This window comes from Astatotilapia calliptera, chromosome 1 (assembly GCF_900246225.1).
Source record: "Astatotilapia calliptera chromosome 1, fAstCal1.2, whole genome shotgun sequence".
NCBI classification, from domain to species: Eukaryota; Metazoa; Chordata; class Actinopteri; order Cichliformes; family Cichlidae; genus Astatotilapia; species Astatotilapia calliptera.
In genome coordinates, this window is record NC_039302.1 from 39,910,437 (window position 1) to 39,932,607 (window position 22,171).

A 22,171-nucleotide genomic window follows, 5' to 3' on the forward strand; every position below is an offset into this window, starting at 1 on the left:
ATTTATAAAGTGGAAGCTTAACAGACAGAAGAGGGAAAGAATACAGAAAAGAGAGTCTGTTAATCAGTACAACATTATATAGGAATGTCTATACCAAAATTAATGACTGTGTATTGATTTGTTGTCAAGATATTTCACTCAGTATCACAAATTCAACCTGATGATGGCACTGGAGATAGAATCTGCATCACCAAAGCCATTAATTTGGATGACAACTCCTGAAATGACCAGAACAAGCAGGCTTACATTCATGTGGAACACAAACGTGTGCAAAAAACTCCATGTAATATTTGTTGCTGGAAATTCTACTTTTCATGAAATAGCATCAAAGCAGGTTAATAGTATTGTTGTTTTCTATTAAAATCACATGATTTTATGCAACCCGTGTTGAGTGGGCTGGGATGATTTGCCACATTTTAAGACCATGGGCATCCTTATCCCGCATATTAAAATGCAAGTGGAACTAGCAAATTATTATTTTTAATGAATATTATTTTGTATCAGTGGTTAACATATAGCATCGTGGTGGAGTCTTTATGTGAGAGGCAGACTCGCTGTGTGAGAGGAACCCACTGTGTAGATATGTTGAGCTTTTCACATATGTCAGTCCTGATCTAAGCCACACCTGCTGCTAACCACGGACTTACCAGTGAGGGAGAGAGAGAGAGGCAGTAGAGGAAAGCGCAGTGTGTTTCAGGCTGTGTAGTCACAGGCTGAGCAGTCGCTGAAGTGAGTGGTCGCTGTGTCGCTGCTGACTTTTGCTTCCCCCCCCTTCCTCTCCATCTCCTCGTTTCTACTACTCTCTCTGCTCTTCCTCAAAGGAGTTTCTTCCTGTCTTCCTGAAGCGACGGTGTAATTAATTACCAAGACTCTGTGGGAGTGGAGCTGCTCTGCTTCCAATTGGATCCTTGGCCATTTGCTGACTCTCATTCATTGCTGGAAATAAATGGAAGGGAACACTCACTCTACCACGAGGCAACTGGGGATTCCTTTTGGTGTGAAGTGGGATTTTTGATCTTCTTTCTTGGACTTTGCAGAGTGAATTTTCATCAGGATACTTTTATTTTTTTTTAAACCAAAAAACTCTGAGGCCAAATTATTCTTGCATGAAATGACAAGCTGATCCAACTTAGTAACAGGATGCAGGTGGGATTCTGTGGGTTTTAAACCATTCCACTGCATGTTGGGGAGCTCAGGTCAACCCCCACCTCCTGCTAAGAATCAGTAGAAGAAGCTAAGACTGGGACATGAACAAACTGCACACTTCAATCAGGCGTTGGATCAGGTGCAACCTCAATATATGTGCTGTGTTTTTTTCCTTTCTTTTTTTTTCCTCCAGTCTGGTAACTCATTCACAAACAGAAAAGTAGCTTGATTGCAGAGAATTCCTGCTTACCGGTGACAGGATTTCCATCTCAGTGTGACAGGGAGGGGAGCTTGCAGTCATCTGGTCGCTGGGGAAAAGATGCCAGCCATTCTAGTGGCCTCAAATATGAAGTCGGGACTCCCCAAACCCAAACCTGTGCACAGTGCCCTACCTATCCCCCAGACCCCCAGCAGGACGTCACCTCTAGCTCTACCTCCGGCACCTCTCAAGACGCACATTCCCTCATTGGGCCAGCAGGTGGGCTCAAGACCCCCAAGAAACAACGCAGCAGAGTCAGAGGTTGGCAGAAACACTCAGGTCAGGATGTAAAACAGTCATCTCCAAACCCAGATCCTAAGTGTTATTCTGCTAATACTGCTTTATAATGAATTTTATAGCAATGACATGGAGATGAGCTGCAAGAAGAATGCATGGTTGATTATTTGTGTAGAATATTTTTTTATTATTAATTCTTATTAGTACTCACTGATTTAAAACTCTAAAAGAAAAAAAAAATCCCAAGTAATTATAGTTTATAAGCAGTTTGAGGGCCTTTTTTACCCATGGAGGACAATAAAGTATTTATAAAAGAAATATAATAGAAAGATATTCTGTTCTTCACTTGTCAGCTGTAAATCGACAAACTCGGTATCATCACTTTATTTGGCTCAGTGTAGCATAACAAAAACACAGAGCCAGATTCAGTGAGTTCCTGGAAGGACATGGAGCAGGCTGTGTCTCTGCTGTCCAGGATGGCAGTGTAGCAGGATATCAGGGTGGCTGTTTTGCTGTGTTTGTGAAATATTGGCTGCGCTTAGCAACCCCACGCAACGCAAAGGGCTGCAACGGCAAGAGGGATCGCTCCAGCACCATGTAAGGCAGTGAGGGGAAGAAGGTGTCTGTGTGGGTTTGTGTGTATTGGTGAGGCAGCAAGTCCATGCTTGCCAGTCTGTCTGTACAGTGTGGGCTCAGTAAGCTTTAGCAGTTATTTGGGAAATCTGAATCCAGCATGAGGAACTGATACAGGACACCACTTCTCTTGCACATGGCACGAGTTTGCTGCTGGTGTCATTTGTGTAGTGGCTAATCATGTTTTCTGACTGACCTATTTTCTGTGACTTTTTTGCTCTCTCCTGTCTGCCCTCCTTTCTCTTCCTCTCTTTATCCCCGTGGTGCTGATGATGCAGCCATCTTCACTCTCAGCTGGGTTAACCCTTGACCTCCATGACCAGGAGCAATGTTATTGCACTCATATCCTAAAATCTTTCAAATCCATGTGTATGTAGGTGACAGAGAGATGGGGGATTTCTATCTAAAGCCATGTTTGGTAGAATACCCTTATTAGTCCAGCAAAGTAGTGTTTGTTCATATATTAGCTTTATTGCCCTTATTTCAGCCTTGTGTCTGCTGGGCTTCACCCAGGGAAATGACTGAACAGATCGGAGGGCTCCGAGGCAGAATTCCTGATGAGGTTTTTGATGAGTCTTCCACATGCAGGTCAAAGCCTCAGTGGAGTACCTGCACAGACTCCAATGGTCCTTAGCATGAACTCAATCTCCTCTGATGGCAGGGTGAGATGAGACGAGGCTGTCTGGAGACGTGATGGCTGCCTCACCAGACACAACAGTGAGAACTTGTCTTTTGCCTAATAGTCACAAAGGATTCCAGTCATCCTAACATTCACTCCACTGTCATTTGGTGACATTCATTTTTCTTCCTCTGGTTATGTATAAATTAAAAGATGCTATGTCCAGAGCTTTGCAGCAGCTTTCATAGCAATTAATGCTTGTGAGGTGGGGTAAGAGCTTTTTCTCTGGAGGGTCCATTTTTTTCACCAGATTTCATCAATACAAATGGGTGAAAAATCATCTTTAGAGAGTCAGGAACAGATTTCAGTGCCCACAGAAGATGTCAATAGACTAGTCATAAGGGTGGGTTGAAGTTTGAGTCATTTCTCAACCATGAATACTTGCCCTTTTGCTTGTACTGTCTCTGTCATCTCTATGACTGCTGCTGCTTCTTTTTATTTGAGCATGAAGATCTCCTGAAATTCAAATCTAATTTCAAGGAAAAAAGCCCCTCCCATAACAGATCACATCATTGCTGACACCCCCCCCCCCCCCCCCATCCTTTTTATAAATGGTTGGAAATATAGGAAAAAGCATAAGCAGAACCAGATGTGTTTGAATGGCAAACACCAAACACAGCATGCCCTGAACATAATGGGTACTAGCAGAGTATGCCAGTAGTTATCTGACGGATTAGTAAAGTGATACCAGAGTGTGTCCGTGGCTGTGCTCCTCCCATGCATCCAGCTTGGATGGCCCAGTTGGCACTAAACACACAAACATGTTGTGTACACCTGCAACAAAGAGTTAATCCATAGTGCAGCAGGAGGCAGAGGGAGACAGGCAGGCTGTATTTACAGGCAGAGAAGAGGATAGTCCTGGATAGTACTAAGGATAGTGCTTAGTCTGTGTGTGTGCTGTGTGTGAGTGGAGTCTGGCACAATCTGCTGAATCTGATGTGAAGGTGATAGTCTGGAAATGTGTGAATGGTATTTGAAGCTGTTTTCTGTGTGTGTGTGTGTGTGTGTGTGTGTGTGTGTGTGTGTACTGTCTTTCCCTCTAATGTGTGACATCATAAGAAATGACTGCTGTTCAGCTGTTGTGACCTTTAACTTTTTCCCATACTGTTATTCCTGAGCGCCTTGCCTTGAACAGATACTCTACTGCCCTCTGGTGTTTGAGTTTTCTCCTGCGCCTTCTTCCATCCGCAGACACCATGAATCGTGTGGGTGTGAATGTAGGTTATTCCTGTCATTGAAGGCATCTGTCATTGCTTCTCTTTTCATTATAAATGCCTCAGTTTTGACCCTGAGCACCTTCGCTCTCTACCTTCTTTGCTCCCCACCCCCATTCCCTCTTTTCCCTCTTTGTAATCTAATTGTTCATTATTGCCAGCTCATTAATTCTCAGCTACAGCTTTCAAAGGGTAAAGGTTCAAACCAAGAATTTTTGAAAGTCACACTGGCGGCAGGAGATCCTGAAAAATACATTTTGGTACAATGTGCAGCATACGTAGTCCTTTTATAAGGCATTAAAAACACATACTCACAAACACACATAGTCACACGCTCACTCACACAGAGAGATTTGTCTGTGTGCCAGTGTGATAAGGAGCTACTATCTTAATAAGCATCTCTCCAGATGCAGGCATAAGGCAGACTGTCTGTAAAGACTGGCTTTATTAGACTCATTACAAAAGCTCATTTCAGCCTGTGAGCTGAATCCCAATCACTTCAAAACACAGTGTGGAAACAAACAACGAACTACAATTAAGACAGGCCCTCATTTTATGGGGCTGGTAATAAAGAGCTTCGTTTAGATATTAAATCATCATGGTAACAGATACATTACTAACACAAGGCTCTGTTAATGTAATTCCTTCCATTCATAAAAATCTATAAATCCCAGAGATTATCATTTTCTCCAGTTTCAAAATTAAAATTGAGTCTGAGTCCATTGCATGACTGACAAACATATGTATCAAGTAACATGTGTGAAGCAATTTAATTACGTATACAAAGCTAATTAAATGACCTTTAAACGGGAGGTACTGACTGATGGTGATGAAAGTGTAGAGATTATATATGCAAGCACACACACACACACACACACATACACATATGTATATCATTTGACTAACAGTTGTTTGTTTTCCAGATATAAAGAGTTATGCTGTTCAGTTATGCTGTGTAAATGTTAGTTTGGAAGATTTTCAAGCTCTTTGATTCTAAAGAAGCAAAAATACTACACAGAGCTTTAAGCATGAAACAGGACAAGTGAAAGCAATCGAACAAATGCAGAAAATATTTAATAAAAGCATTATTGGCCTGTAAATGTCAGCATCAACCTTTAAAGCCCATTTCACTTGACCCCTCTCATACGCTGGGTCTCTCATCAGCATCCTGTGAAAGGCAGTAATGACTTTTTTATGGTGCTTACATCCAACCTAAGCCTTTTTAACACACAGCCCAGCAGGTGAGAGTGAAAGGCAGAAAACTGTCATCCTGCATTGGATTGCTAATGTCTTCCTGCCTGCCTAGAGCAGGTCAGATTGGGTGGGGGTGCTGGGTGACTATATTGCTTCTTTTTTATTACCATGACAAAAGGCCACACATACACATATGTCTCTACAGAAGGCACTGCAAGTGGAAGTTAAATTTTATGGATGTTTGAGTGACTCTTTGTTGTAGATTTCATTGTTCAAAAGGAATAACAGAGAATTCAACACACTGCAGGATTCAGACAATGAGTCCAGGAGAAAGGGCCATGTCTTGTTAGGTGTTGTGAGTGATCCTCATGAATTCAGGTTATACACTTTATCATTTTGTGGTTTCAGATGTCACTGTTGTCAGTCTGGAAACCGAGGTGGATTTCTTTAATTCCTGGCAGCTGACACGTTTGAGATAAGAGGTTTTCAACCAGTAGCCAATCACACATTTCATTATCACTGTGAGGGAGGAGGAAGCCAGTGCAAGCGCTGCATCGCCACCTGTGTGTGTCCTGTGTCAGACAACACAGAGGCGGTCATCCTGCAGATTTATCAGGTTGGGCTGAAACAACCCAGTAGCTGTGATACCAGCAGATGCTTTAGGCACAGACTGAAAACGGTCAGATATACTGAGACTGGGATGTGTGGCTTTTATCTGAAATGAGGAGGCAGCTTGTCCTCCAATAGGTCCCTGAGCACCTTGTCAGTGTGAAATGGTGCAGAGATAAAGAACCGAGCAGTGTATGTGTTTAGGTTAAGTGCTGATTTCATTTATAATTTCATGAATATTAAATATTGTTTTATCTAAAAATGTTGCATGTGGGAGCTTTTCAGGCCTGGTTTACTTGTTAGAATAAATGTGCTCATGCTTATGTACTGTATGAGAGTAAGAAGTAGAACTGTTCAGGTAAAAATCAGGAACTAAATAATCAAAAAGTTGCATTTGACGTAGAGTGTGGGAAAATGACAGTCAAGACAGCAAGAAGCTGTAAAATCATCGAGCAGTTTTTGTTATCGATAAATGACCATGATGGTTTTGTGTTTTCTTTGCAGTATTTTTTCTCAAGCATATATGTGATCATGTGACAGTTGGCTACAGTTGTAATGACTTCATCTCTGCCTAATGCATCTCGATCAGATTCCACTTCCTGTGTGGTCGACCCCTGTCCTTCCTGTGTGAGGTCATGGCTGAGGACATAACCATATTAATTAAGACTGGGCATCTGCTTCTCCTGAGTCAACATCCTTCCATTGATCTCCCTCCAAGGTGCCCTCCTCACTTTGGTTTCTCTCCTTCTCTGCTTTCCTTGTGTTAGTTGTCACAAGGACCCCATTTGTGCAGACAAGCGGGTTATGGTGGGTGGCGCCGCGTGAGGAATCTGCACGGCAGAGTGCTCAGACTAACACAATCAGCTTCATGTCAGTCTGGAAGCAGCAGGCGACGTAGAAAACGAAGGTAGAGGTCAGCAGGGCTGAGCTCACCCTCCCCAGAGGATCGCACCAAGGGTCTTGCTGGACCGACACTCTGTTGGATAACTTTATGACATCCATAGAGCCAGCAGGGAGCCAATGACATATGATGGTCATGAAAGTTTGATGCGACGTGTTAGATTTAAACAGATGAACCGTACAAAGAAAAATTACATGTTCAAAGCTAGGAAAAATTGGAACTTTGATATAATATGAAGAGACGGCACAGAAATCCTGTTGAGTAGATTACATATACATATATATGTGGCCAAAAGTTACATATACTCATCATGGGCATGAAGATCATGGTATTTTGTGCTGGGTTTTTTTTTCCAGGCCAGGCATCTTCAATGATGTTTAAAAAAAAAACAAAAAACAAGAATTAGGCACAGAAGTTTGAATTTATTTTGAATTTTCTCTAATCCCCAGAGGGTCAAAGTGTTTTTGGTAATTGATTAGGTGTGTAAGCATGATTGTGAGGTGATTGTTTCAAATGAAATGTAAAAAATGGTAGTGTACATTAAATCTCCACAAGCTCTTTTTAATCCATGCTCCTCCCGCTCTACACTGTCGGTTAAGAAAAGCTTAGAATGAATGAACGAAGAAGGTTGCTAATAGGTTGCTTCTTTTTGCATTTAGAGCCTTATGTTTGTGTTTAAGGCTGTTTTCCCCTTCAGCTCTGACTCTTCTTTCACAATCTTCACTTCTGAGATCTGGTGTTATAGTAACGTTTGGTGCTGTTAAATGATCAAGCAAGTAGCAAACGGGAAGTTTAATGTTCTATCTAACGCACTTATTTGGAAGAGATAGTTACATTTTTGGCCAAATATTTAGATATGTATTGTATATACTGTATTTCCTAAATGTTAAGCGTATCACCATCTGTCTGTATGGTTCTCAGCTGTGCTCTGGGTTTGATGTGATTGTTGAGTGTAAATAGACATAAAACAACTATGAAATATTGCCTGGCTTTCTGTAGACACTGCCTGCTTGAGAAAAGACGATAGCATGGATTTCTCCATCCAGCTTCAGGGAGTTTCTCATGCCGTTTTATTGCTCTGATTACAACCTGGCTAGAATCACAATGAAAGTATGTATGTGTTGTACTGTGTTTGTGTGTGTTGTACTGCATGTCTGGGCTTACTCAGTTGGACTGGTTTAGGCTTGCTGATAAATGCTGAATCCAGGAGCTGGGCTGTAAATCTGTCATTCAAGAAGCCTCTCCCAGATCCTTAACACATTAAGTACCGTAACTTTGAAGACACCAGCTTCACCTGCTCCGAAGCATGCATGAATAAACCAATCTATTTTACTTAAACAGTTAACCTCCCTTCAGGGATTACATATTATTTAAGAATATCAAATGACTTGTGAACAGTTTGTGCTTTTTTTGCTGGATTAGATAACCTTTTCCAGTCTGTGACTGGACTGGGCTGTCTGGTGTGTTTAGATGCTGTTTCATCAATAAGACATCACTAAGGTGGCCTCAGCTGGTAGCTGTGGTAGATGGGCCCAGATGGCATCCTTGGATCCAAACTGTTCTAATCAGGTTTGTAATGGGACACCAGACAACTGTAATAACATTTTCTTTGCTTTATACGAACAGAACAAACTGAAGGTGAGTTTAACATTATGTTGAGTGCAGCACTGTGCCCAGTTAATATGTTATAAATGTAATTTTCTTATGCTTGCGTCATACCCTTAAATTCAACAATTGAAACTAGTAAATGTGTAAGATACTGTAGTTAATACTCATTTAAAGCTTAGCAGGTATTACATCTGTCTGCCTGTATGGTGTCTTACTGTGGGGAGACATGGTAAATGGACTGGTTCTTATATAGATTTTCTACTCAAGCACTCAGACCACTTCACACAACATGTCTCATTCATCCATTCCTATAAACACTTTTTTCTAGTGTTTTCTATTTATCATTCACGCTGTGATGAAATCATCAGAATGTGAATCATCATAGAGCAACATGTTCAGTGTCTTTCCCAAGGATAGTTTGACATGCAAGCCGGAGCAGCCAAGGTTCGAACCTTCTGATTAATAGATGACCTGCTCCACTTCCTGAGCTACAGCCACCCCAGCACACATTCATGCCATTTTCTGCCATCAAAGAGTTAATCTGTCCACATGACAGTGCTTTAAAAGCTGAATTTAGGTTAAAAAAATGTTTTTTTGAAAAAGACATTTTACTTCCTCAAGATACCTTTGCTTCTGATTATATTAAGGGCTTTGTTTTTGTAGCATAGGCAAGTGTCTCACTGACTTCACTTCTGAGATTTAATCTCCTTAACATTCCCAGGTGTCAAGTTGTCCACCACTCTTAGGTTGTAGTGTCCTATCTTACTCACTTATTTGCAGAAAAAGAAGTAGAAAAAATGAATGATGCGTGATTACCTAATTTTTGTACCTGCAATAACCTTTAGGTATTTAGTTTGTTTAGACACAAGACAATGTCAAAGCTATAGAGAGAGAAAGGATATAATCTGCCGTTATTTCCACAGGTGCCTCTCCAGTAAGTCCGTATGTCCCTCAATCCCTCCCACCCCCAAATCACCTCCATCCAGAACAGCACAGCCAGGCAGCAGGTCCATCCCACCCCTTCACCCCCATTATTATTGCAGTCTTCCTCCCCAGGCTTTGAGAACACAGAGGTTTGGGTCCCCCAAAACAAAGACCCTTCCATGATGGGGTTATCCCCATTGTCCCCGACACACTAAGGTTTATCTGGGACTGTGAAAGGACCATACTCAGCCCATTCACTGTGACTTCACTTAATGAGCTTGTTGAAGACTTGGACTAAAACAGTTAAACAGAAGCACTAAATGCTGACACATTCTCCGCTTGTAGAGCCAGAATATCATTAAATCAATGCCAGTTACGTGTAGTAGGAGACTGATGTTTCAGTGGTGTGGGAGGCTGTGTTGATTGGCTTTTCTTTTGTGGTGGTTATCACTTGAACTATAGCATAGAAAAGGCAGGATGCCTGCAGTGTTTTTGCCTGTTTAAAGAATAGGAACCATCTGATAATCAGCTAAAAAGCTACAAATACAACATGAACATTTTTAACATGTTGGTGCAGCTACTTGCTAAAGTACTGTCAGTGTGTGTCCATATCCCCTAAATTCAGTTCCTTTTCTTTCATGAACAACATAAAAACAATCAGCAACTTTCTAACAATTTGTTAGAGAAGCAACAATTCCAATTTTTTTTTTCGATTTTCAGTTTTCTTTCTAAAATTGACAGCTTTTTCTGATACAAAATGTTATTTTCATAATAAAAGAAAGTATTAAAGTTGATAATTTCCCCCAAACTGCAGTCTATTACAGGTTCTTCTGTCACTGAAATACTGAAAACAAAGTGCTCTGCTACTATTATTTTCATTGATAAATAATCAAATGAAAATGAGCCGTTGTACACCCACCTTTACCTGACATATTTGAACTTACCAAAGAAAATCTGCTACAAGTTATTAACGTAATTTTCGGTAGCTTCAGAAGACAGGACATAGACTCTGTTAAATTTTTCATTCACCTCTATAATTTTCCTCCTAAGTGCTTTGACCCTAGGTTGACTCTGGATTCAAGATAGCTTTAGCATTAGCCATTTTGCCTTTGTTAGCTAACCCATTAAGCTGGACGAGGGGCTATAGATAGCTATCCTTATAGAAATACATGTATCTCGAGCCTTTTACTTCTATAGTAATGGCATCATTGTGCTGCAGGCTGACTTTTGGTTTGTGAAGTCACAGTTTTAATGGCTGTTAGTATACATATTTCTGCCTTCAAATGGTAAATTAGCATGCTCCATCCATCCATTTGCTTCCGCTTGTCCTTTTCAGGGTCGCGGGGGGTGCTGGAGCCTATCCCAGCTGTCATAGGGCGAGAGGTGGGGTACACCCTGGACAGGTCGCCAGTCTGTCGCAGGGCCAACACACAGGGACAGACAACCATTCGCACTCACATTCACTCCTAAACCTATCCCCACAAGCTGCATGTCTTTGGACGGTGGGAGGAAGCCTGAGTACCCGGAGGGAACCCACGCAAACACGGGGAGAACATGCAAACTCCACACAGAAAGACCCTGGCCTGATGTTGGAATTGAACTCAGGACCTTCTTGCTGTGCGGCAACAGTGCTAACCACCGTGCCACTGTGCTGCCTTCATTGCAAACTAACGCACTAAAATAAGATCATTAACTTTGTGATTTGAATAACATATTGATATTTAACTCAGTCTTTAGCTACCCTCGGTTTTATTGTCATGATTTTTCAGTTGTTGTTTTTCTTTTTTCTTTATGCAAAACACTTGTGATGGGTGTCACTATCACTAGCAAGGAACAAACACAATTACAGGGTCAAGTCAAAACTTGAATCTCAATCATGTACAGAGTAATTATTTTAACTGAAAGCCACTGACAGTTGATTGTGTTGACTTCAAGTTTACGGCGCTTTTGAGCTCTGAATATGAAAACATAAAATGCACATTTCCTCTCAGTCACCGAGTAGAAAACCTGCCTTGGACGGCTGTAAGCTGCATCTCTGTTCTTTTTTGGCAGTATAAAATGCCGTTGAAAAGCAAACCCTTTCTTTCATTACTTTCTACTGTCTTCATGGTTTCAGTGTTATTGTTGTTTCATAAAGCTTAAAGCATTTTGTTCCGCCTGCTGGAAGCGATCAGGCATCCCCCTACTGTGGGAACTTTCTGTAAATCTTGGGCCTTTCCCAAAATTCAAATTCAGCTTGTAATTTGTGGTCGGTGGTTGCGGCGTGTGTGCACAGGGGGTTGGAACGCGCTCAAACGCAGGGCATCCTGTACTGTGGACTCTTACATACACACTCACACATACATAAATGCTTAGGTTATGAACCCACTGTACGCATGCACATAAATAAACACATGCAGCTGCTGCAGTGTGTTGCGGGTGACGGCTGATCAGAGAGCGGACTGTTCCTTCTATGGTTGGGAAAAATAAAACTTGGCTTAAAAAAAAAAAAAAATTTAACAGGCAGCAGAGGAGCCGGTTAAAGAAATAATAAATAGAAAACTTACGGTTAGCATTGAGCTTTACGTGGTTTGGACTTTGGCTCTGCACTTCTCACTATTTATTCTCTCCACTGCTATCAAGGGAGCACTGATCATCCCTTTTTTGTCTTTTGTGCTCACTTTTTTGTCATGTATGGGGTAGACTGTCGGGGGAGGGGTGTTAGAAAGGTTAAGAGGCCTGTCCCTTTCTCTTGCTGTCCCCTCCCCATATGACCAATAGTCCATTGAAGAGGAATAGCACAATGTGTTGCTGTGGGCCAAGCATGAGGGGGAATCCTCTCCTGCTTCTTCTCCACCGCGTTTGGTTTGGCTGCCTCTCAGAGCGGCAGCAGAAGCCGCGGAGCGCCTCTTGCCTTTCACCTCCTGCCTTTATTTTTCCCTCCTCCTATGTCCCAGAGTGGGTGGAGAGAAACTTGAGGGACTGAGCTCCTTCCCCCCCTCCCAGGCATACAGAGACCTGCTGGGGCTCCAGCAAGCAGTAGCTCTTCTGTTCTCCCTGGATCTCCAACGGTGCACCCAGTCGGGATTCAAACTTGCAATTGGATTCTTTTTTAATTTGTGGATTTTTCTGTATTTTGCTACAGCTCTGCTCAGTGCAGGTTGTTCTAGACCTGCTACAAATGGCTTATATTTTGGTTTGGCTGGGCAAGCAACAGTCTTCCTCAGTGTGAGGCAGGTGTCTCTGAGGAAGGAAACTGCACGACGTAACATGAGTGTGATGTTTTGCCGCTGGGAGCAGAACAATTTCACCATGAAACTGGTAGGGTGAACACTTCCAGATCATGACAAAGGTCAACCACCCATATGAAATCAGAAAACCATGCATTTCAGTTCTTGACTGTGCATATAGAAAAGTATGTAGGCTTCTCTCTGTTGTTGACAGCTCTTTCTATTCACGTCCTTCCCTGAAGCTGTAACATCAGAACATTTTTTTCTTCACTTTGTGTTTATGTGTCAGTAAAAGTGCTTGTCTCATCAGTCCAAAACCTTACCGCAGCTACAGTGTTAGCTGTAGTGGATTAGTGGCGGTCGTTTTAATATCAGAAGAAAATGCTGAAGGCATGCATCTTGATTTCCCCTCACCTGATACTAGCTTCACTTTGATGTCTGCATGGAAAGTTAAAACAGGCTTATCTAAGGCTTTAAACTGAGTTGTGTAGCACATTTGTGTGCGTGCGTGTGTGTGTGTGTGTGTGTGTGTGTGTGTATGTGTTCCCCTTTATAGCATTTAAGGGGGGGAAAAAATCAGGTTTGCTTGCGGCTTTGTTGCCTACTGTTTGGTGTCATATAAGTATGATGGCACAGAGATGGTAAAAATTCAACAGCATCTGGGACAGTGAGATAAAACACAGGTCCGGTCAGGTGCAGGTGGGTCCTGTGGTGCAAACAAATGGGGGGGGGGGGGGGGGGGGGGGGGGGGGGGTCTGTGTAATGACTGATGTATATGATAAAAGTAGGAAGCAGCAGATTTAATAAAAGTCTGTTAGGATAATAGGCATCCTGTTGAGTTTACACGTAACGACGGAAGCGGACAGAACACACTCTTTTTCTTTTCTCTGTCTTTCTCCACATCTTTCTCTTTTTCAGCCTTGTTCCTTATCTGGATCTCCTGTGAGCCCAGAGAGGAAGGGGAGATGGAAGCAGAGGAGGTTATTGCCAAAGCCTTGAGATGAGCTGATAAGAGGGCTAGCTTAATTACACACTGCTAACCTACACACAACTCAAATGAGGAGGGGGATTGTGTGTTTTCCATGTGCCTTTGTGAAATAGAGTGGGGCTGACAAAGGCACGCACAGCCCAACATGTGCACACACTTAGAGAAATTAAAATGACCTTTCTTTTTATTATGAAGTATAGTCGATGTCCATAGTTCTCTCTGTTATAGAACAGGTCTATTGATTATTTGATTGTCAAGATTCTTTTGTCGATGTGTGACCCATGCAGCATAAATCAAAATGCGAGAATGATGTGCTTAATACTGATCCTGAGTCATGCCAGCATATGCAGAGGAGTAAAACCATGTTTTTGTTTTCAGTTACGCAAATAGTTGTGATGTTCTACACCGTCAAGGCTATACCCATGCATGACAAACTCAAGCTCTCAATAGCACACCGCACCCACGGCATGCCGTACCTACCCCTTCTTAAATTATTCTTCTCTGAAAATTCATATAAGTAAACTCAAAGCACATCTGTTTTTTCCTTTTAAAAACTGATGTACTTAGTTGCATTTGATAAAGTCAAGTGGCTGATCCTAAGAAATCACAGGTACATGGCATGCACTGTAACCATAATGCACCCAAACATTTGGTTGAATAGAAGGATGTGAAAGCAGCAGCAATCTTTGGCCAATTTTGAACTGAAAAAGCTGTGGAATTTAACATCAGACTCAAAGGTATAAAGATTGAAGGTTGAATATACATTATACAGGGCTTAAAAAGTAATCGTATGGTGGATAAGTGTTTTTCCAAATGCAGGAGAGTTAAAACAACAGCAGTGGTATTGTAGAGTTCTGGAGCTCACACCTCAGATGCTGCATATATCTGCTGATTTTCAAGGACCACGATGAAGCTGTTTCGCTCTAACATCACTACCAAAATTGCCTTTATAACAGCTGCTGTGCCCTCATGTGCATCAGGCTGCATGTCTCAAAATTGATGTTGATTACATGTTGCGTAGCAGACACTGCTGTGCCGTCTCAGCCGTGCACGACTTTGGGGAATTTTGACGTACTCATGATTCACTTCTCTCTCATATGCTGGAAGAACCTTTCTGTACATTCACAGATCTCGCTGCTGGATGCAAATGCTCTTTTCTTTTTATCGATTACTTGATGATGTTTTTCAGCCCGTGGTCTTCAGATCACTTTTGACAAGTACAGGTGCCAGCACATACTCACTCCGTCTCTTGGCCCTGTTTCCTATCTTCTTAACAGCACAGCTCTGGCCAAGTCGTTTGTCTACATGTGCCTAGTATGGCCTCCATGCCTCACAAAGCCACATGTCTTTCATGTGCCAAACAGAGAGTAAGCAAAGGCACGAGGGCTTATTTAAAGCTGGCCTGGTTCAGTTTTCTGTGGGTTAAAGCCACTTGAGAGGACAGTGTGAGTACACTGGCATGGAGTGGATCGCTGCCAAGGGCCTTACAGACCATGAACTAACCATAGTGTATCCTGCTCATGACACCAAAGGAAAAGCTGCAGCCACAGATACACTTTTAATGAAGAGGAGAGAAAAAGAAAGCAGCACAAATGCCTTTGTGCTGTTTTTGTTTGTTTTTGGTTTGGTGGGATTACTGTATGAAGAACATGCACCTCGTACTCCGTCTTTAAAACGTTTATGTTTGGTTTGTCAGGACGGATGATGGGAAAGACACCCAGTAAACTTTTTCCACTGTAGCAAAGGAATGTTTAGACATTTAGAAGGCTTGTGTTTGAATGGCTTGTGTTTGGAAAGGGGAAAACTTACTGCTATTTCCAGGTAATTTCAGGTGTTTTTCATAGTATGGTCACTGCAACCTGTCTGGTATATAAGAATAATTATTTTAAAAAGAAGAAATAAGATAAAGATAAATACATATAAAACTATTTGTATTATTAGTATTATATACCTTTTTCTTGATTTTTTTTCTTGAATTGCTTCCCTGACTTAAGCTTGCATTCGCCTCTAGTTTTGTAGTTATAGTACATCATAAAGTGTTGCTATGGAAAGTCTGTTTGACCACCCACTGGTCAAGCATTGAAAATTTCAGTGTTAGAGCGCAGGGCATGGCACAGCAGCTGGTAGAGCAGACTGTTGTCATTTCTGTCAGACCAGGACACCTTTGTGATGCTTGTTTTCTCAGAAGCCATCTGTTTGTGTCTGCTAGTGCTCACTGAGAGCTGTGCAGAGAATTCCCTTTGCCCAGTGCTGTGTTTCTGTTTTTTTTTAAGACGAGCAAGTTTCCTGCATTCACAGTGAATGTTGTTGTGACTGTGTCAGAAGTGACAGAAAAATATACCACTGTTGGGTAAGTAGGATGCCCCTATGTACCACTCCCACCCCTCACTTCTTGATTGCTGTGTAAGTGACTCAGTCCATCCATCATCTCCCACCAGCCATCTGCTAGCCAGCCCAGAATGGGTCAGAGGGGATGTGTTGCCACATGTCACCCTCAGCCTGCAGCAGCACGGAGGGATGCTGAGTCCTCATCGATATGGCTCAGCATGTCTAGGCAGCAGGAGGGGTCACCCACAAAAATACGTTTTCTAAGTAGTTTTTCAGGGTGTTAAAGAGGTCATCCTTTACTTTGGAAAAAGTGGGAAAGAGAAATCTTAAATGCATGTATTCATCCATGTTATATCACTAGAGCATAATTCAGCTGCCACAGGCCAAGAGGTGGGGTACACCCTGGACAGGTCGTCTGTCTTTTGCAGGTCTAACACAGAGAGACAGACGACCATTCTCACTCACAAGTCCGCGACCTTCTTGCTGTGAGGCAATAGTGCTAACCACCGCGCCACCGTGCTGTCCCACAAAAAGTCTTTAATGTTAGAGAAAACTGGAGGATGTATTTGTCTTTATTTATTTTAATACGATTTAGAAGTCATCAGATTAAAAGCCCGTAGAAGGCAGCACATTGCAGTGCAGATATGTGTTTTCTTAAGCAAAGCATGGAGAGTTTCTTTAGTGAAGCTGCTCTGAGACCCACACTTGAAGTTTGTATTTGTTTTAGTGACATTGTAAGGTGTGAGGTCCCTTTGTGAATGTGAAGCAGCACACTGCTGATGACATAAGATGATGGCTGGATTTGGGAAGTAGCACAGCCCACCCCTGACACCTGAGACCAATCGTATTTTTGTGTTTGTATTTGAGTGTGTGCGTGCGTGCGTGTGTGTGCGCGCCTGCTGTAAAGTACAGCACCAGGTGTGCATGAAGGTCACTAAAGTGTCCTGTCATTAAGTGTGAGGAGCAAAGACATCCATCATATTTATATAATCTGTCTTCGACACAGGGAGCAACGGTGTGCTGTGAAGCACCACGAACAGTAGGAAACTTCAGAATCAGATTTCTTTCTCATTGCCTGAATCAGCAACAGTTATGTTCCCCTAGTACAACAGAAGACACGGCTTAATTGAAGAACTGTTACATGCAGGTTGGGCCACCGATAATGTAGGTAACTTATGTAGGGAAAGCCTGACAGTTAACGGTCTTTCACGCTGGAGTTTTGGGTTTTTGTCTTGTTTGTCTTTTCCAAACACAGCAATCCTCCCTAACACAGTTCTCAAGTATTAAACATAAAAGGTTCCGTTTCTAAGTTAGTTTTCTTTTGACAGTCTCTCCACTCGTAGCAGAAGAAGGAACTGAGTCAAGGTGTCTGACTCAGTGAATGACAGACAGTGAGGGAGGGAGGGAGAGAGGGAGAGGGAGAGGAAGATTAAAAGAGTGTCAGACTGTCTGAGACGTCACTATGAAGCTGACTAAAACACGGTGAGATAAGAGAGAAGTACATTTATGGAGGAATAAAGCATGCCCCTTTCCTACAAGCAAGCCAGACAGACGTTGTCACAGAGATGTGTATGTGAGGGGGGGCACACAGCATGACCACTTATCTGTTCCAGTGCGCACGAAGTGCTCTTATCTTTTGGTCTTTTTGAAGCTAAAGGATTTTCAAAATCTGAAGTTATCTTCACCCAGATATTCGTGTTTATCGACCTGTGGCCCCACATGGCGGGGTACAGCGGGCTCAGGGTGCCAGCCAGAAGCTACAGCCGCTTCTCCTGTGAAGCCTACAAAGTGGTAAGAAACCAGGGAGTACTTGTGTCAGGGGTGTTATGAAAGCTTTTTTTAAATACTTATCTACCTTTTGGTGAAGATAAAACAACATAAGAAATGATAGAGAGTATGCATTTACTTCAGGATTTAAGAAGGCAGACTGGGGAGAGAGTGCAAGAGGAAAGGTCAGCTTGAAATAGACATGTCAGGGGTAGAAACTGATCTCCAGGAACAGCATGGAATTATAATAGATTCCTCCTTACCGAAATGGGTATGCTACGAGTTTAATAAATGAATGGAGTCTCAGTGCTGGGATTTAGTTTTGCCTTATAAACCCCTAAATAGTCGCAGGAAGAGGCCTTCAACTTAGGTTGGTCTGTGTTTGACGAGGTAGATTTCTTTTGAAAAGGTAGAAGAAAGCATTGTTATCAGAGCATGTCTTTTGTAGACTCAGCACTCAGGGCCATTACCTGAATTATAACAAGAGCTGTTTAAGTCCTGGCTCCCTATGAAAGCTTTTTGTGAGAGATAGCACTTTATGGCAGCTTTGGTCCTGCTGCATTCTCCTTAAAGTTCTTGCTCATGTTGGTAGATTAGTTCATAATGGCGTGTTAAGCACAGCGCTTTTTAGGTTGCTTACTGAACCCTGAAAGTAATAAGGGTAATAGTCCTGAAGTTATCAACATAATTGTTGCTGCGCCATCGACGTATGTGAGAACTGTGCTTCGAAGGACAGACCTCAGGTGTTGTGGTTTAATGCTGTGTGAAAATGTGAGAAATATTGCGGCTGGTTTGTGATTTTTACACTTGAACTTCAGTGGAAAGACTAAATGGTCCTCGACAAGTGGAGAAAATTAACACACCTCTCGGTTATGAAACAATTCGAAAACCTTTGCGGTTGGAAAAAAAAGGAAACGCATCATTATCACCAAACTAAAAATATACAAATCCAAAATGCCAAGAAAACATTTTGAGCATATTGCTGAACACATGTGGTAAAATTAGACGCTTCTGTTTTTGGAATGCGCAAATTAAACAAAAAGTACTGACAGTTTTTTAGTGTGTGTGTAGGGGAAGCCTGATAGCTGTGTGGTTATTTTAGTATGTTTACTGTAATTCCATTAACTCTAATATAACAATAATTTGGTATAGAATTTTATTGATGATTGTCCATTGCTAGCTAAAATTTCCCACTGTCCTTAAACATGCAAACACTAGAAACAAAGTTACGCTGCAATAGGCCCAGGCTACTGACAGCTTCCCATGATGCACTGAGTGTTTCTTATTCTTCTCTCTGCATTTATACATTTATCCATCACTTGCAGATGTCTGCCCCTTCCTGAGGCTGGTTCTGATGGAGAGTTTCTTGTTAAAAGGGAGTTTTTCCTTTCCACTCTTGCCAAGTGCTTGCTCAGATCAGAGGTGTTGTCTGATTGTTATGTTTTCTCTGTATTATTGTAGGGTCTTCACATTACAGTATGTGTGGTAAAGTGTGCTGAGGCGGCTGCTGTTGTAATTTGGTGCTATATAAATAATACTGAATTCAATTCAATTGAATATGATCAAAAAAACGGTTGATAACCAAGTTTTAGGTACTTAAAAAAGTCACTTGCAGCAGAGTGAGGACAAGCATCAGATTAGATAGAGTGCAGTGTTTACTTTAGTGAACAAGTTATCATTTCTCAAGTGAGTGAGTGCAAACAACAGAGATAAAAGAGCAAAAGAAATAAAAAGTGTTTGCTCCAGCTGCGTGAGAGTTTGAAATAAGCAAACATGCCCGCAGGAAGTACACAAACACATCAGTCTGTCTCCTCCTTCTGTCCTCAGCCGAGTGACATTTGCCAAACTTATGCATCTGAACTATTCAGTTTTCAGAAAGTGCCCTTCAAATTGAGGGCACACTTCCCAGTGTGAGGCTCTGGCTGCCCTCAACTTCTATTTGACAGGGCCAACCGAGCACTGCAGGGATGGCCTGTGTGCGTCATGCCCTTCTGTAGGCATCCCACACCAGCTTGGTGACTCAGCAAGCTGAGGCAGCAGGGATGCTGGATGTGAAGCAGATCTGTGCGTTTCTGTAAGACAAAAAAAAAGGAAAGATGCAGCAGTCTGAATGACTCATCAATGTTTGTTAGAGGCTTTGAAGAACTGATGCTTTTCCAATTTTAAGCCTTAAAGGGAACATTATTATTATGTGAGCACGATGATGCAGTTAGGTCCAGGCTTTCATGGCTCACTGTTGAAAGAATCTTTTGACTAAATGGCAAGCGATGAAGAGAAAATCTACTGTAGACTCCATACAATCGCACACTGATACCAGACTGACTGTATAATGGCAGCATTTATGTCAGGTTTCAGTGTTGGTGTGCTTGAAATGCTTTCAGTGTTGCAGCAGAAAACAAATAACTGAAGTGAGATAACTTAATCTTATTGAGTCTAATTAAAACAAATATTGACAAAGTTTAACCAAGTTGAAAAAGGTGATAAATAACAGTTTGTTATTCCAATACTCAGAATGTCACAAAATGTTAGAAATTGCAATAATATCTAGAATGAAGTATCATGATAATATCGTAACATGGGGCGTCTGGTGATTACCACTTCTACATGATGGATGGACACAGTGTCTAAGTGATTCTGATGGTTAACACTCCAACTCCAATCTCAATGTCTTTCTGTAGTTTCAAATCCAGGGTCCTTAAGCCCAGGGCAAAAACAGTAGATATCTGTAACTCTCCAAATACCATCAGACTGCGCTGCTAATTGTTACTGTTATATCAAAGAAAGATGCAAACTACCGGTAGGCCCAGATTTGGTTTATGGAGGTGACATATTCCCAAAGCAAAATGTCAGTAGAATTGATAGGCCACATTTTACAGTTTCTGTAAGTCCGTGACATTGTGAATGAGTCAGTGTCATGTTGCTTTCTCTGATGATGGGAACGTCCCTTACCACAGCTCCAACTTACAACTCCTAAAACGACCCCCATTACCATCAGGGGGTAATGGGGGGATTTTCCATTTTCCATCTTAGAAGATGCATCTGCATGATCCCCGGCTGCCACAGTGTTGTTGACATATGGCTGTGACGGTACTGGTGAGGAAGATAAGAGAAGTATGTTCTCCCAAGGGAAGTAAAGTTATTAACAAGATCGTTTTCATGATATTAGCAGATACATGTACCAGAGATACAGAACATGTAAGTCATTATGTTGGTGTAAATGCTTTCATATTTATGGAACAGTGTCATTTGTATTTTATTTCATGATAAATCCCTGTTTCAAGTATTATAAATGATGTATTCAGAGGACACCCACAATAGGTTATGCTTTCAGGTCCTCCACTTAGTGAGTTATTGGTCTGAAATGGACAAGAACCTTCTAACTTAGAAACTATAATTCTTACAGGTGGGGGGTAAATATAAAATATTTCACATTTGACCTCTGACATTTCCCTTAAAGTCAATAGATTTGCCTGATCAGCTCAAAGTGATATAGAGCTATTTAAAAATAAGTGTCTTTGTTTGTACTGGCAGCATTGGGAATGATACTGGTATATGGGGATTCTAAATATCACATTATAGATTGCATCCAAATATCATGTCATATTTGACCCCTGACCTTACCAAAGATTTTACAAGTAAAATAAAAAACATAAATGTTTAAAAATTAGAAATCAATAGTTACAGATTTTTGATGCTTGAAATGTTTTGTTTTCAGGTACGGTATGTGTACTGTGTGCTCAGTGACCAGCTACACACAGAAATGCCAATAATGCCACGGGACTGTCTGTTGTAATAATGTTAACTGCTTATCTTCTTATCTGCTTAGTGATTAAATTGTCTATATATTATTAACAGTGGTTTAAATTAAAGACTGAACCGGAATCTGTTGTATCTCATCTGTGTTTGATAGATGGATATTGAATCAATATGGAATTAATACTTCTCTTCATTAAGTATTCAGCCTGTTAAATTGCCTCCCAGATCTGATGTCTGCCTCTCATCACCCATCACTTTTTCTTTAAGCAACTTCCAGATCACAGAAGCTCCAATAAATGTGTGGTTTACCACACATGATTCCCATTATTGCATTCTTTCTTTTTCCTGTTTATTTCAAAGTTCCAGTTATGAGTGAGGTCTTTGATGTAGATGCATCTGACTTATGTTGACTGATTCAGTTGGACAGCAGTGGGGTGAAACTTGAAGCAAATGATGCATCACTGTGGATGGCCCTGTTATTAATGCTTAATTGAGTTTCTGTTGACATGGTGAATGTAAGTTCAGTATTCGCTATCCTTTTATCTCTGTTTTGGTCTCTTCCAGGTGGTGTTTTTGTGAAGTTGTACTGCAAGTTAGACCTTTCACATATATATTAAAATATTTATTTGCTTCAGTTCAAAATGTTCATTTTTGATCAAAATCCCTGTGGTCACTGTGAAGTTTGCTTCTTGAAAGCAGCACTAAGTTGCATCAAGCCT

The 22,171-nt window shown here is 41.5% G+C and overlaps 1 protein-coding gene across 8 annotated transcripts in view; it reads left to right on the forward strand.

Annotated features, from left to right (window-relative positions):
* The first annotated feature begins 567 nt into the window (after window positions 1–567).
* nav2a (neuron navigator 2a) overlaps window positions 568–22,171 on the forward strand; it is a 104,792-nt gene continuing 83,188 nt past the window's right edge. For 6 of the 8 annotated variants that reach the window (XM_026177729.1, XM_026177735.1, XM_026177783.1 and 3 more), the window contains exon 1: window positions 569–1,684. In XM_026177729.1, the coding sequence (XP_026033514.1) occupies window positions 1,466–1,684 (219 nt within the window). In that variant the 5' untranslated portion in view covers window positions 569–1,465. Of the gene's footprint in view, window positions 1,685–17,356; window positions 17,721–22,171 lie in introns of those variants that run through there. The other 2 variants (XM_026177713.1, XM_026177752.1) reach the window with 2 other exon arrangements.